We start from the raw sequence: 17478 nt of genomic DNA on the forward strand, positions 1-17478 counted from the left end.
AGCATGCTGACTATTTCAGCCATCTAAGCTCTCTCGCCAGCCATTTTCACAAGTTTGAAATACAGTAGGGTGCTGGTCCCGCCCCTTTCTCTTCTGTTATGAGTACAACATTGCAGTATTCTGCATTTTTCCATAATATCAGTGTGAATGCACTTTAAAATAGCAAGTGTAAGTACAAAAGTAGGCAAATTATTTTTTCAAAAATAAACTACCAATATCACCTGCAGGTAGAGGAAAAGTGATACAAAATTAATTTTTATAGTGTCATTTGTGCCAGATCGCTCTTGGATTTCTGCCTCTTATGAGTGAAGGCTCCATTTTGAGATTAGTCTTGTTGATGACCTGAGAACAAGGCCTTCCTCTGTGTCAGGCCGGTCCAGGAATGGGGTAAATCTAGCTCCTGATAATCCATAGGATCCTAAGATCCACTGGCATTCTTACACATCATGTAGGTAAAACAGCTAAAGCATGTGTGTGGGTAAGCATATGTTTTTGGGTTATTTTTCCATCAATGCAATATGTGTGTTATGGATGGTTTTCACAACTTGACTGAACCCTTGTCGGTCTCGGTGTGAGTGTATGTTTGCTAGCCAGAGGTTAGCCTCAGCACAAGTGATCCGAAGGAGGGGTGGGGGCGAGGCAGCCTGTAACGAGAGCTGCGAGGGACTTGAAGGGCCGTGCTGTTTGCAGGTCGACCAGCCGCAGTACACCCAGAGGAAATCTCATGTTCCTGCCAGCCTACAAAAGTAAACAGATCTGTAACCACCGAGCGCTGGCACCGGGCCTGGGCCACCAGCGCTATAACTAAAGGAATGAATCACATCACATACACATTCACTGGCTAAAATGTAGCTGCATGTGTATTCAGAATTCATGCTAGTAATCCAGTCTTTAAACATTTGCTTTGTTTAACAATTAAAATACAATAGACGGCTTGAACTTCTGTGCAACCACAATGTACTCCCTCGGTGACATGACACACATGCCCTCCATAAACTGTGAAGTGTATTCACCCGTTTTTTAAATGCATCCGCCCGGGAACTCTTGCTTCATTCAATATTTCAGATAACATCTTTTAGCCACAGAGTTTTGAAACCTTCCCTCTCTCTTTTTTTACGCTCCCTTTTTCCCTCTCTCTTCTGTTTTCTCTCTCTCGCTGCTTTCTCCTCTGTCTACACATCTGCGGTTATTTATCTGTTATTCTGCGGCAGCAATGTGGTCAACATGTGTCTGGCTTCCCTCCACGCAGCACTCATCTGTAGTCAACTTCGGAGTCACTGAAGGACCATAGTAGACCTACCAAGCTCTTTATGTTCTTTTCACAGTGGATACTCACCACACGGACGGACGGATGGATTTCTCCCTGGTTATGCACATAACATGTACATCCTCTGCTAATTGTGTCTTACTTTTGACCTAATGTTCTATTGTAAACACGTAACCAGGCTTTTTTCTCCCTCTTTTCTCTTGGGTCAATGAGAGCAAGTGAAGGATATGACCTACTGGAATTAGAGACGTGTATTGGGATTGCCTAAGCCTATGGATTTGCATTACCCCGACCTTCGAACTTTTAATCTTAATGTTATTTAATCCTCTGGAAAGAGTATAGGCTCAGACAACATGATGGGAGAAATAGATCAACCTAGATACCACAATGGAGATGGATGACAGTGATGGTAGCTGTTGGTTAAGGCATGCAGGGGCTTAAGAGGTTTCATTTAAGCATTAGCAGGACTATTTTTGTCCAGTTGAGTGGAACCTTCTGGATAATTTCGATTACCAGCTGGTCTTTTCTGGAACCTGAATTTACAGGAATTTCTTACCATCCTGGTTTCTCTTTCTTGGACTTTGGGCCCCAACCACAACTGAAAGTCATATTCGTGAACAATGTGTCACTCTTGTGAATCACCCGAAGAATGCCCGCAACATATTTGTAAATCCTGAAGCATGCATGGTTCAAAAAGGCTGCGGTTGATTGTTTTGAAGTCTGACAGAAAATGTTAGTAGGACTTTTGACTTCTAGACGTGAACTCCTAAAGAAAGCCAATGTTTGATTGAGAACACACAGATGATAAAACTGAGTAAACTGTTTGATGCTGTTGGACTGCACTCACTGCTAACACGTGCTAGCAAGAGATAACTCATGCGTGATACCTAATTGAATCCTGTCATCGCTGTGTTCAGGATCTGTTGAATGAGGAAAAGGTAATGCAGATGAATAATGAGAGCCACATGCTACACATTATTTCTAATCAAGGCAGACGTGGACACACAAAACCACAAATGGTATTTACGGATTATTAAACAATTTAGCATCACAGCTTCCACCAGCGCAGTTGTGTGGACAGGACATGAATCGCTGAATACAGGGACCATTCCTTTGATGCTCTGCCTTTGTATTGGACTGTTAAAAAACTTTACAAGGGAATAAACATCCAACAGAAAGGTAGGAAATGCACTGGGTATTAGTACTTAATACCTTTAAGGCATTTCAGTACTGGGTTACTAAAATAACTCACTGAGTAGCATCGATACCTGGATTCTTGCTTACTTGTGCCCAGATCTAAAAAACAAAATCAGTATGGTTTTGCTCTTAGCCAATAAACGCAAGTGTTCTTTGATTTCATGCAACGTGTGATTTACCTACTACCAGTGCATCTACAGGCCATACAGTCAGTGGTTAGCAAATTAAGTGCAGAAAAAAAAGAATCAAATAAGATACTCTCTTGTTATGCAGTTTATTCAATGTGGTACCACAGGAACAACTGGGGGACACGATCCATACAAAGAGATGGCTCCCCCCACTCAAATTCTCAACTCCGGCCCGAATCGTCACCGTTCTCTTCAACCCGACGTCTCCCTACATCGATTCGCCTCGTCTTCCCTTCCGCCATCGACCCTCCACCCTCCTACATCATCCCAACTATCCACAAGCATTAAAACTTTTCTAAACTCAAAAACATATGGGCATGGTCTTTGTTAGTGAAATTGCTATTACTTTAAAGGTGCTAGTATCAGTATCCTAATTACACTCAACCACAGATGAGGAGAGACCAAATATTTTACATTGTTACAAAGTCAAGCATCTCAAGCATCAGCAATGTAACTTTCTAAATGATCGTTTTGTTTATGGACATAGCCTGGTCCAAAATAAGTAGCTGTTATAGCCATATGCATATGTCACATACACTATAGCATTGCTAGGGGATGCAAATGTCATGACGGCGAACTGACGGCTCCCTGTAGCTTCATATTTACCGTACAGACTCCAGAGTGCTATCAATATTTATACCTCTAACTCTTGGCAAAAAAACAAATAGGCATATTTCCCAAAAAGGCAAATTATTCTTTTGACATAAACCCTGCTTTGCTAATATCATGATATAAAGGAAGTTTCAAACATCTGAATGGTCTGTCAATTTATCTCTGGTAGGTGTTGGTACACTATCTTCCACTGGCTGTCTTAATATTTAGCTTTTTACTGCAAAGAAGGAAGTGTCATGTTTACATTTACAGGAATGCTCGCTGCACTGTACCTGTCTTGTTGGAGAGGAAAGGTACGGAAAAGTTTGCTATGTCAGTCAATAAAGAGTATAACTACTCAGTTGAGTTTTAAGGAATTTTGCTCAGTACAGTACTATGCTATGCTTGGCTCTGCCACTCAGAATCCAAAGTGTGGAAAAAGAAACGACACATTAAAAAGTCAGATGATGAATGCAAGGTCTTTATATAATTCTTCAGCATAATTGCAACAACATATTCATAGAGCACTGCAGTACAAAGTAGAATGAAACACAGACACTTGATGTTGCTGTATGAAGTGATATGAGGCAAGTGGTTTCCCTTTTGATAATGGGTGCCTTCATTTCTCAGTCAGATTAGTGCACCATGTTGAGTATAGACATTTCAAAGCTTCAGCAAACTTAAAAAAAAAGAACAGACAAATAAATACTGTACAACACCATATATGTAATACTAGATTCAGAAATCACAAAAAAGATCATGCTTTCCTCAACAGAACTCTTGATATATGCACTTTCATAGAACAATGCAGCATTTCTGGCGAGTTTCCCTTCACAATAACGCTTTCATCAACAAATGGCAAACATGAGTACATTTTGATATATCTTTTGTATATATATTTATATATACCTTAAATAAAGTGCCTTCCTTTAAAATCGGTGATTCCAAAATGTAAATGCGTGTGTGCATATACACATCTGGAAGCAGAATTCCTGAAAAAAAGGTTTAGAGCAAACATCCATAGATCTAGACTGGATAGAAAGGGCAATTTCTGGACGTAAGATTACTGTGTTTTGAGTGAGGTGCAGGCGCTTTTAACACAGTGCTAAAACTCTTCTGATTAAGCTTTATCATCAGCCATTTCAATCTTTGCAATATACCTTATGGGGTATTTGCTAATGGTGACAACCTACATGTTGCCTTTTCCTGTAGCCTGTTAGTTAGGGAAAGGCTTCCTTATGCTAATGCTTACGCTCCCTTAACCTGTAAAATTAGATTTGTTTAATTCAAATGATATGACCGCCACTGTCCGCATACTTTCATGCTTCCTTTATGTTGGCATGAATATTAAGTGATATATCCACTAGAGGGAAGGTCAGTTTGTGACAACAAATAAGGCGACACAGGAGGTTGTTGTAACGTACCTCTTCAGGAAAAGCCCCCAAAAAGTGTCATCTGCTTGCCTAGCCTCTGCATTGAAAAGTTTTTTAAATTCCCTCATTGTTTCTTATGGTAGAACTATTGGCTTAACTGCCTCCATGATTTACATATGGTAGGCCTGCATGTTTGTCCTCATCTAATGTTGAGCACAAATGAGCCTTAAGGGCTCCAAGTAAATGACCTCACAGGAATGCTTATTTCAATAGGAATGTCCTTTCTATCCAATCAAGTTCTGTACATAAACCCAAAGCCAACAGCTTAAGCAGCAATGACATCTTTCTACCACACACAAGGCGTCAACAACTATTCAGTTATAAGGGTTCCAACTGCTTTCTGTAACTGCACAAAAAGCATTACCTCTTCATCATTCACAATCTTGATTAGACATCCAATACCCTCCTGTTAATCGTTAACCCAGTACACTTTAGTTCCAATAGTACTCTGCTGTCGAGGTCAATGAACAAATTTGTTTATCATGGTCAGTTAGTCCCCCTGAGAACATTGTAGAGATCTATGAGCACAATCTACTCACTGTAGAGCTTTATTTTTTCTTACATTTGCACCGTAGAGACTTAGGAGGCTGGATTTACACAGGCACCAACAGTCTGATTTTTAACTCTTTGGCACCCAGATCATATATCTTCCTGGCTGTGAAAATGTGAGGAAACACATGAGATCAATCTGTGTGACTAAACATTTGAAATCGAATGTGCTGCACCAATACTTTGATTGGCTTTCCTCATAATTTTCACTACCAAGCTCGATAATGACAGCAGAATGTTTCAAATCCATTTAGCTTACCTCTCTGGTTGAGATCCCAAATTCTTCAAACATGACAAATTTTTGAGTCCCAAAAAATGGCTGAAATGTACATTACTGTGAATGCATGTGGCATCTTTTGGGTTTATAGATGTCCTGTTGTCTTGTTCCTCTTAATACCTTTGTAAAAACCTGAAGGATTTTATATTGTAGCAGCATAGTTGGGATATTCTGTTTGACTCTTCCCATGCATGTGTTTATTTCATCAATATAACCAGCCCACATTCATACATTTTCTAATGTAAAACCTACAAGAAGCATGATCAGGATGTTTACCATATGTTGCTATTGTCAATCACAAGCACTCCAGGACACCATCAAAAAAGCCAGTAGGTAGACATCATGCTTACACGCACCCAGGAGAGTGAACTGAATATAAAGAGAGAGAGCTTGATGTTGTGCCAGATGTGGAACAGGTTGGCAAGCGATGGGAGAACACTGCATTTTTTTTCCATTCTTGTAATTCTGTTCAGTTCAGTTGAGCCTGATATCAGGACACTGTGCCAAATCCTAACTTGAGACAGCCACACTTCACCATCATACCTAAGCCCCACAAATCTCCCAATCACAAATGTGCATTTCCTCTGAGTCAATGCATGACGCATGGTTTAGATGGAATATTTCATGACTTTTAAAGTAGGCAGTCTCCTCTCAAATTAGGATTGGGCCCTCTGACTGTCTGAGTGAAGTGGTAGTTTTGGCTATGGTCCCTCAGTACTCCCTGGCCTCTTCCAGTTCATTCATAAACACGTCTTCATGGGGATTTTCAGGGCAGCTCAATCCATTATTTGGTGGCCGCACCGCATGGAAGCGACTCCAGTCTCCCTTGCAGAGGATCCAAGGCAGCACATCCACTTTGAAGTGCAGCTCAGGTGAGAACTCGGTGCTAATTAGGTTAGGCGTGCCTGCGCCTTTCCCCCGCGTGATCAGCCGCCCACGATCGTCGTAACAACAGTGCTGCGCTGCCAGAGTGGATGAGTCGCTGGAAAGTGCCGAGCGGATGCAGCTACGCGCGGACGGCTTGTAGATGTCCAGGCGCTCCTTGGGGCCGCTGGCATCACGCCAGCGGAACTGCCGGCCGTGAGTCTCATCGTAGACACTGACCACAGTGTACGCCACCTCAGAGGGGAAGGAGCAGGGGCAGCTGGGCAGCTCGGACAAGACCTGGTGGAGGTACCTCTGGAGGAACTCACTCTTACAGTTGAGCCACTTCTCACAGCTGTCCACATCTGTTGGAAACAATACCACATGTGTGTTACAGTACAGTTCATGGTAGCAGTACGAGCATGATGAACAGCAGTCACTTTGGATTAAAGTGTGAATGTATGTCTGGCATCTTTCAACCTCTCCTGTATGTTACTGTAACCGTAGAACTATAGTATATACCTGGGTATGCTTTGAACATTGTTCACTGTTAAAAAGCTTGCAGGTAATGGGTTTAATATGGTGTGATAGTAGCCTAATGAAAGCTGTTATGGAAAACTTCCAATCAGAAAAAACTAACCTGTTCCAAATGGCTCTGTGCCATTCTCCATCTCGAAGGGGAAAGGCTCTACCACAGTGTTGACATCACCTACAAAGAGAATAGTTGTACATAAGATGTAGATTTAAAAACCAGTTGAGAAAGCATAATGAAAATATCTATGTACCGACGTACCTAGGTTTGTTCATTTTTTTCTCTTAAAATGAAAATATAATCTCACCGGGACAAGGCTCCAGGTCGCACTTAGAGGCTTCTGTCAGAGTGCAGGAGTAGCCACAGGACTTGGTCCTCTTCCTCTCACCATTTCCACATGTCACTGAACAGGGCGACCAAGGACTCCACTCATCTGTCTCCTTCTCTGTGGAAAGGAAAACACAATTCAAACATAGTTAGTGCCACAAACTCAGCAGAGGCCTTTGTGCTACATCAAAAAATGACTTTGCATTTAATGAAAAATCATCAGATTCAATTAATGTCACAATGTCATTTACTTATTGCAAAAACTATGATTAAGAGATGAATATAAAATAAAAGCATGTAAAAGGAAAAAATACCAGCAAATCCAGGAGAAACAGTGTAATGTTTAAATGAACTTGGTGTGTATTTCAACAGTGTAATCCAGAATAAGCTTTCAACTTTTCTGGACTGTCTGAGCCCATATAAATGACAATTTTCTCCTGGTCCCATGCAAACCCATATTCTTTTTAAGAAGGCCTCAGTAAAATTAGAGAGCGAGAAGCTGTGCTGTGGCTGTCCGCCTCCGCACCATGTTTCCTTGTGGTGTTAATAACACTGAAAACAAGTCATTCTTGATTAAAGGCGAGGTGGGTGCAGAAATACCAGCTTGGGTGTAGCGAGCACCCAATTTTACTTTGTGGGCGCTGCCAACTCGCCATGTGGCCATACGGGAATGAGGTCTCAGGAGAGTCTTAATTACAGAAGAAGCCAAGGCAGACATACTTGATTTATGTTCTCTGAGTCTTTAGATGTGACCACTTAATAGGCATTGTTGCCCTTTGCTGGCTCGACTACATGCACAACAGTCAAAAGGATAAAATCTATATATTGGCATTACAGATAAGAGAAAGGCTAAAGAGTAAAAACCAGCCACCTGCTACAACATTATGACATTTGAATACAACAACAACAACAATCACCAACAAAAACAAACTCAGTCATACACAGATTTGTATCTATGGGAAATTTCTCTGAAGAATGAAAGCCTTAGGCTGTGGTAAACCCATAACTACGCTCTGATCTACAGTAGGACTCACAATCATTGGCCACTGTCTAGCCCATCTCTTTCTTTCAGTCTTTCTCCATCTCTCTTTCCCATCCTCTCTCCCTTTCATTCACGCTGAACACCTTTCTCCATCTCTCTAATTATTTACTATCTTTATCACTGAATAAGTGGTTTGTGCACGCTGAGACACAACATGTTTTCCCACCAGTGGAAGGCAGAATTAAGAGGGGGGGAGAGAGAGCTGTAAAAGTTATGCAGAGCCCTGAAAGCCCCCCAAAATTCTTGAACTGGCTCAAAAGACTGAGCCGCAGAGGGCAGCGAGGGCCGCCAGGGTCTGGGGGGGGGGGGCCCATGGGGTCCCGGGGAAGGATGAAAGACCCGACCGAATGGCCCCTGTCATTCTGTGTTCCAAATCTGCCCTCTAATTGTCCACAAGCAGAGGGCTGTTTTGTCCCAGGGAACAGTGCCGGCCTCACGCTGCCATTAGCGAGCGCATCGGACCCATCTTCAAAAGGCAGGCCTCTGCGACCAGCACGACCAGTGTCGACTTCAAAGTGCTCATAACCCACAATGTGCTGATGGTCGAGTGCTCATGCTGCCTCGCATGCTGGCATTATTTGGTTCTCTCTGACTGTGAAGACAGTTATCATGCAGTCTTCCTAAGCCCCTCTGTTGTTCTCTCTCCATTGCTCTCTCTCTCTTTCTGTCTCTCCTTCCAGACTTCCCATTATCTCTATCTCTTCTTTAATATGATGTATTCAGTAATTATATTTCCATACTTTCCCTTTTTGCATTTTTTCTTTGCCACAGGATACATTTTGGTAATTTTTTAAAAGCCATAATCAGTGTGATGAAGTCATATCTAAAATAGCTGTGTGGCTGTACTAGCAGACAGCGAGTGTACCACTTGGCAAACCTTACCATAGTAGCTCTGCATTGGATCCCAGCCTTCGTTCCAACGCGTATCCCAGTCTCCGCCCACTCCGCTGGGTAAGGGCTCTTCGCTGCCATAATCCAGGGAGTAATCCTCCTCCTCCTCTTCCTCGCCAGTTTCCTCCGCGCCTGACCGGCTGTTGCTGTCCTCGCTGGAATCGGCGTCAGTGTAACTCCAGAAAAGGGGCCAGAAAAGCTTCTTGCCTCCAAGCCAATCCACTGTGGAAGAGGGTGAGGAGGAAGAGGCCGGTAGCCAGTCTTTTTCCTTGGCCAGGTCCATCTCTACCTCCATCTGGGGGTCGTCCACCACTTCAATGGTTACCTACGTAGAAAAACAATTATATCTCGGTCACTATAAAATAAAACAATACCTTTAAATGTCTAAACTGGCAAACCAAGACTACAAATTCTACTCTGACTGGCAAACCAAACTTAGAAATGAGTGGAGTAGAAGACACTGACATACAACAAGCCATTGAATTAAGCAATTGTGTTAACTCTGCTTTTGCCATAATGTGTCATAAAAAAAGTACTTCTAATACTTTAGTGCTTGAGTTACAAGCTCTTCTCAAGAAAGTGAACTAACTCAATTTTTTTGTTTTTTGCAAGCAAACCCGCTCCCCAAATCCAAGTCAGCCAGCCAGACGTGAGCATGAGCATTCAGCCAACCAAACGATCCTCTCAGGGAGAGAATGTGAGCATTTATTCTGGATAACTACCTCTCATTACCTCGATATGACTCATCCTAGATGCTACAGTACTTCCAAGGGCCCACTTCAGCTGATGTGAAGACCAGGCAACAAGGAGACTACAGGGAAAATCTTTTCGTAACTGTTGTGAAATTCGTTTCACAGTTAGGAAAGATGTATAATGATGGAAATGCTTACATTTGTCTTAGTTAAAGTATGGTACATCTGGTCTATATGCTACATGAAAACTCATCAGACATTTCATCAGTTTCTGTACTTGATGCAGACATCATTATGTCCCTCTAACCACATCCTGATTACACTGACCAGAGTTGGAGAGCATAACTGCCCTGAGATAAGTTAAACAGAACAACTTTTGGGGTCAATTTAGAAGGAGATGATGAGGACTTAATGGCTTACACTTATGATTACAGAGCCCGTTTTCCCTTTATTACACTATGATTAAATAGTAGCAAGAAAGACGCACCCGGGTGGCTAAGATTAGACTGAGACGTAGATTTTTTTTAACACATTAAGGAAATAAATCATTTCAACAATAAAAGCCAAATTTTCTCCTTTGAATGAAATGAATGTATGTGATTCTCCTCTCCAGACAAACCTGTATGTTGGGGTTCTGTGAGTTGATGTCAGCATTGGCCAGGTCTGGAAAGTTCTTGAGATCCAGGATGAAGGGTTTGGTCTCCTCCTCAGGCTCAGGCTGTGGAAGAACACCAATGGAGCGATGCTGGGGGTGGGACCACCTCCTCTGGTGGCTGTGGGGCTCAGGTAGGAGACTCTGGACCTGGTTATGCTGCTCCAAAGCCTCAGGGACATATTGGACCCCACCACTGTGAATCTGGTGGCCGTGACCCTGAAAATACAAGGTAAGTCATGAGATAAAGTGTTTATCTAAACTAGCTATTGTCAACCTTGGGGTCGGGACCCAATTGGGGTCGCGAGATGATTTCTGGGGGTCACCAAATCATTTTGGAAGTCAGCTCTGTCTCCACTGTGTTAAAGTGTTCATGTGTTAATGTGTTTTAGTCTTTTTGGTCACTTAATGCCTTTTTTTGGTCATTTTGTATATTTTTTGTGTATTTTTTTTTGTGTATTTTTTTTTATCATTTTGTGGTCAATTTGTGTCTTTTTTGGTAATTTTGTTTCCTTTTTTGGTCATTTTGTGTCTTTTTTTAGTCATTTTGTGTCTTTTTTGGTAATTTTGTTTCCTTTTTTTTGGTCATTTTGTTTCTTTTTTGGGTAATCTGAACTGTGCATGTGAGATTCTGTTCAGTGAGCAGGGGTCGTGGACAACATTCATGTTAAAATGGGGGTCACGACTCAAAAAGGTTGAGAACTACTGATCTAAACCATAAAAAATGATTCTGATTTCTGCATCGATACTGACTATGCAGACCCCATCCCGGTCAATATAAAGACCAAGGGAAACTGGAACATATTCAAAAGCCAATGGCTACTCCAGGGCTAAAGACAAGCGAGTATCTATTATCTATAGTGTCTTGCTGCTGAATATATAAACAATTAGTGCTCTGTTTCCAGGAAGAAACCTTGAAACCATCAAGCACTTCGTTGCGTGGTCAGCAATTCCAAAAAGCCCCTGAGGCATCCAACTAACCAGCCAAGTGACCAACCAGCCTTCGTTCATTTCATTCTTTTTTTTCCCACAACAGTCATGGCATCCAGGCCGTGGACAAAGAGGGGCCTGTGCCAGAGAGATCCTCTTTTAGCTTTAATGAGAGGGCCTGGGAGGCGTGGGACCCCTGGGTTGGTGCGAGCGTGTCTGAACCTGCTGTGCTGCCGCCACTACGGCCGCCACTCAATTTAACCCGTCAGGTTTTACAGTTACTAAACCCAGCAGGAGGAAATGTTGATCTCTGAGCTGAATGGTGATTAATGGTGACATTATAATGGTGGGAAATTGTAGATATATGTACTGAATCTGGAATATAGTCACTGAAAATGGATCTTATGTTGGTCAGATTCTCCTGGGTGCATGTGTCTGTTTCATGTCTAATAGGACACATATCTATTTCATGCCTGACACTGGTCAAAACCAAAATCCAAACCCTCTAATGGACCCTTGTCTCTCATTCACTCATGTCTATATCATCCTGATTATGCTAAATTGGCTCACACATATGATTGGACCGGACCTTGAGATTTAACCTGAGCCAGTTTGTGGTCTGCTCAGAACAAACCAGTTGCAGTTGGAAGGCTAAAGAGGAGAAGAAATGTCTGAATTAATGACCAAAGGGTTGATGATTTATACGTATGGCCTCTAGAACAGGGCGTACTTTTCACTGACTGCCTGTGATTGTCCCATAAAGAAGTTATGTGGTGGGTCAAATTCAAGCATGTGAACACATAATGCCTGTTTAGAGGAGAAGCCCGTCAAGCATGATAAATGATGGATGAAGAGAAGTTGGCCCCCTCCCCAGATATCTGTAAACTGGTGGTGACAAGTAGATAACCTTTTTGCCATATTTAGCCTTTCTCTCTGTAATTTATCAGCTGCAGAAACTGTAAGTAAATATAACACATATTGCAATACATGCAAATCAACTTTTTACCACATTCTTTGCCAAGAAAACTCAACATCATGTTAAAAAAGACTAATTATAGCAATGGTGAAAACACTCTGACGTGAAATTGTTATAACATAAAATACTGCAAATAGACCTACAATGAAACAGAACAATCTATGTCAGTTTGAAAATGTTCTGTGTCAATGTACTTACTTTTTTACCAGATTTTAAGTTTTAGGGGCACATTTGGTATTGCTATTGTTTCTGGTGTAACTTGGTCCTATTTTTAGTGGTGGATATAATGTAAGTTGAGCTGAAACAATTAGTCAACTAGTTGATTCATTGTTAATTGTATTGTTGTAATTAATTGTAAACAGAAACCTGAGCTATACATGTTTCATTTAAGTCTCGAGATTCAGACGAGCAGTCTGTTGTGAACCAAAATTGGCGACTAGCAGCCGTATTAGAGTTAGCATCTTCTATTGTTTTTATGTTGTAGCTGAGTTTGTAAGCTTGTACAATATTTTCTGCTACAGTGTTACAGTGTTTTTCACTCTGTACTGCACTGGAGGTTATCGGGTTTCCTCTCCAGTATTTGATTGGCTTTCCAAGTCGTGATGTAACTAATCTAGTTTTCCCAGCATACGTTTGAACTGCAGATTATAGTAATGTGCACAGACGGGAAAACATCTCTCTAGTGACAAACTTTGATACAAGTCAGTATAGTCAAGGTCAGACATTTTACAGGACATAAAAGAGAACATATAAGAAAACTTGTTTTGGGGTGGGGGGCTTTAAAAAGCCAACTTTTTGTGCATGTTTAAAAAATCAATTTCTTATCATAAGAATGCAAAAACAGGCAAATATTCACTCGTATTACCCCTAGTCTAATGAAATATAAGTTTGAAATCAAATGTCAGGAAGCGAGCATTCTACTGTATGTGAGGCCTTATGCTTTAGCTTCTCTCTATTACGACTGGTGAGTCTGTTGTAAGATTTTATTGCAGAAATCCTCCAGCATGATGCTCCATTTTACCCTGTTTTTTGCCTGTTATTGAGTGCATCACTGTCAAATCTGACTAGCACAGTGACAATATTCACTCTCACACACCAACATTCACTAACATGCTCTAACACCTCCACCCTCACGCAAACACACAAGGTCCAGAGTCATGAGAGAGGCCACATACTTTCACACCCTCCTCATCTCGTCTTGTTACACATCTGGATTCTGGATTCTTTCACCCTGTATATCACTCTCCTCCTCCTCTCTTCCTCCCCCTCGTTCTCTCTGATCCTGCTCTCTTCCTCTCTGTAGTGGGCCGCTTCTGATCAAAGGCCCGATGGCTGATGGCATGCAGTGTGTTTAACAGCGATACTATCTGGATGCAGTGGGGGACCGCAGCCTGGTCTGGAGTCCACTTCTCTCAGACAAACATTAACATCCACTCTTTTTCTATTGCATTGTGTCCTCATTTCATTAGATTAAAAGAACTGGGTGCATTTTTAGCTACTGTCATTGCTACTGCTGATGGTGACACACATTCAGGTCAGGAGACTGGATGGGGGCAGCAGGGGCTGAGGTGAGGGGCAGGGATCCGGTGGGGTTGGGGGGCAGGCTGGGAAGGCAGGCGGTGTGGCAGCCCTGATTTATGTGCCCGCAGATATCAAAGGCCTCTGCACTTGGCTGTTTCCAAACCATTACACAAGAACAATAAACTATGGACGCTCTTTGATCGCCATCTTTTGCAAATGGAAACGGGACAACAAATGCATGCCTGGTGGAATCGGGGTGAGGTTGTGGAGGTCAGGGTGGGAAGTGGGGGTACAAAACAGTCAGGGCAAACAGGTCCCAATATTTAGAAAAGAGGCCATTTCAACACAACCCCCCCTCTTCCTCGTCTACTTCGCTGAGAGATGGGGGTAAAACCAAAAACAGGAAATTCCACATTAACACAAAAAAGAGCCAATGTAAACAATCAGATGAATGACACTTGACCTGAGCTCCAGTGTGAGAGATGCCGAGGGCTCGCCTTATACTGGTTACATAAGCATCTCGTTACTGGGCACCCGCTTTACTGAGCCTCCCCTCCTCCTGCTCTCTTCCTCTGCTAATCTCTCCTCTCTCCATCCACTACTTACGCATCCAGCAGGTCACAAATGAAGGCACAGAGTCACCAACTGCAGCCGTTTGATGAATGAAATGCACAATCACACAAGCCATAGTGACATTTTTTCATCTTCTCACTAATCATTCCCTTCTCCTCTTCCCTCCCTGTTTTTCCTCTCTGTCTCTTTTTGCTTTTGACATCAATCAGACAGATGATGAGAGAGAGAGAGTCCCAATAGGGCATCCATGGGAGGCCACACAAGAAGGAGAGTTCAAAGGCAAAAACTGACACAAACACACACAAACAGGCTTTGATATCCAAATATGTCCGTGTGTAACACAAACATTCCCATAGACACACACCACACACAGCACAGCGTGTGTGGAGAGAGAGTTTGGATTTATTATAGCAGGGTGTATGCCCAGTGATGGCAAACCTTACTATACATGGAGAAAGCAGTGTAACAAAACAGAACATCATGCACTGATGAGGAAATTCTGTCATTTCAGATCAGTTAATTGATAAATTATTTAATGGAAGCTGACTAAAACTAAAAGAGCATTGACTGTACATGCCATTTCTTCCACGTTTTTTTTGTTGCTGCTGAAATTCAAATTTTGCAAAACAGACAATTCAACCAGGAACATGTGTTGGAAATAACTAAAATTAAATGCTTTTATCATTTTTCTAAATTCCTAAGGCCTCTGATTCTAATAGGACCTAGTCTTTAGACTTTAGTCCATTAATTGCCGTTTTAGTCTTTGGTGACCAAGTTATCTTTAGTCAATTCATTTTTAAGCTTATTTCATCTTCAACTACTTATTTCCAAGAAACTTCTCAGCACATCTCTAGCTTACACAAGGTTTAAAGTGGTGGTCTTGCATGATTCTTCCTCTTCTTCTGAGAGAAGCTCAGGTTTTAGATCTGTCTATTAAATCAACTACTCCATTAGTCGACAAAATCATAGTTTTACTAAGATATCGTCCCCCTGTTAAAATAATCGCCTAAGTCATTTTTTGTCAGAATTGGGTTTTTTTTGCCTAAATCATCTCCTCATGATGCCGGCCACCTTTGGTAAAATCACCTCCATCCTCAGTTGATCAGATCATGTGATTTTACCCCTTTAAGATAATGGCATATGTCAAGTGTGACTTAAGCGGATTTATTATGCCTAAGTCAAAATAAAATGTGACTTGAGCGTGTCATAAACATGACATGGGATGTATCATGAACATTAATGACACTTTGAAGTAACATTAATGCTCATGATACTTGTCATGTCATGTTTCTGACAGGCTTGTGTGACTCTTATGTAGACACCTTCAAAATAAAGTGTTTCCATATCTTGCTTAAGTCACAAAGGCATGTTCAAAAATTGCCTAAGTCAATTATCTCTCTTAAGTTACATCATTTACAAACAGTGTAATTACTATGCCAATAGCCATCCTTAATTACATCCTTTTTGAGTGAAATGATCAATAAATGTCATATGTTACACTTTTGGTGAAGTTTTTTGTGTTTCCTGCAAAACTTGAAAAAATTAGTTAGGCGATTTATTTTATATAAATCGCCATATATATTAAGAATTTCTTTAGTCAAGGACAGCCTTAGATTATAATGTCTGTTGTCCTCAATAAAAGCTAGGCTACTAATCACCTTGCTCAAATTAGCATGGGAATTTAGTTTAATTTCATTCACATTGCTTATAAAAACTACTATTTTTAACAACAAAGTCGGTTTGTTCACAGCAGGTGTGATTTTAAACATCGCAGCTTTTTAAAAGTTGTTGCTCCAACTTGCTCAACTTAAAAAAAGACAACAAATAACCGATAGGTGAAGAAAACTCACCTTGTGGGCAACATTCTTGTGTCTGGTAGGAAACCCTGTCCCCAAACTAACGACAAGTATCAACCAAGTCACGAGCAGCGTGTGAAACCTCCTCGCGATCTCTTGACGCATCTTCAAAGCTTCCTGCGAAGATTTGCAGAGAAAAAAAGTACTTTGGAGGCTTTTTTCGAACCTTTCTCCCTAAATTAGCTCGTTGGTTGGCAAGAAGCGTTGGCGTCCTGTTCGTCCTCCGTTTGTCAGCAACTTTGGCTCGGGACACATTAAGTTTTAGGCCTGGTCAGTGTCGAAGTGTCGCACTTTATGAAGATGCGCACCAGCGTCCAGAGGTATCCCGCGCGCTATCCATATCTGGCACCAGCGCCTCGCGCAGCAACTGTCAGTCCGTATGGCGGCTCGAGCTCTGCGCTTCTCTTCCCCATAAACCCCGCAGCTGCTTTAAGTACCAGAAAGAAGTTAAATACCCCACGCAGAATCTCCCCGTCCGCACCGGCGCTCGCTTATTCAACTACTTTAAACTGTGAGTCATCCCGCCGTGGGTGGGTGGGTGTTTTCTTCCAATACATTGACATCTGGAGTTCATAGTATGCTGTGCGTTTTTGCTATCTGTCTGATGCGTTAATCCATTATCCAGCTGAAGTTCATCCACCGGTTCGAGTAGATGTGTGTGTGTGTGTGTGTGTGTGTGTGTTTGTGTGTGTGCACCGCCCAGCCAACCGGTTTCGGTAAACTTGCCTTTTACGCACGCATTCAGAAGGTTGATGCTGAAGGAGTTGGGGGTGGGAGGCTTATTGCTCACAGCTGTGTGGAGGGGGGAGCGCTGGGCCATGGAGGTTCTTGATAAGGTACAAGGTTTAGTTTACATAGAACATCAAATAGGCTACAGGGCATGAAGTTTAACAAGTACTCACTCTTTTGCGGGAAAACACATTTATTTTACTTTTTTTTTAAAAGAAGAAATAATCCACAAGTGCCTTGAGAAGTGATTCCACTTGTTCCTGTAATGTCTGAAATGACATGTTATTTTCTTTAGGCTTGTTTTGCCATTTTCTAAACTCAAAACAAGTCATTATCTCATCCCACTGGCATACTATTTCACAAAAAATGCCATTTAAAGACCGGAGTGAAT

General features: G+C 41.8%; 1 protein-coding gene across 1 annotated transcript; it reads right to left on the bottom strand.

The window, feature by feature from the left end:
- Nucleotides 1-4713: 4713 nt before the first annotated feature.
- Nucleotides 4714-17082, bottom strand: ism2b (isthmin 2b). The gene is made up of 6 exons (XM_059356826.1): nucleotides 16353-17082; nucleotides 10470-10721; nucleotides 9150-9483; nucleotides 7206-7343; nucleotides 7007-7075; nucleotides 4714-6731 (listed from the first exon to the last, which is right to left on the bottom strand). The coding sequence occupies exons 1-6, from the start codon at nucleotides 16461-16463 to the stop codon at nucleotides 6214-6216; spliced, it is 1422 nt and encodes a 473-aa protein (XP_059212809.1). The 5' UTR covers nucleotides 16464-17082; the 3' UTR covers nucleotides 4714-6213.
- Between the last annotated feature and the right edge of the window lie 396 nt (nucleotides 17083-17478).

The sequence above is a fragment of the Centropristis striata genome, chromosome 18 (genome assembly GCF_030273125.1).
Source record: "Centropristis striata isolate RG_2023a ecotype Rhode Island chromosome 18, C.striata_1.0, whole genome shotgun sequence".
Classification (NCBI taxonomy): Eukaryota; Metazoa; Chordata; class Actinopteri; order Perciformes; family Serranidae; genus Centropristis; species Centropristis striata.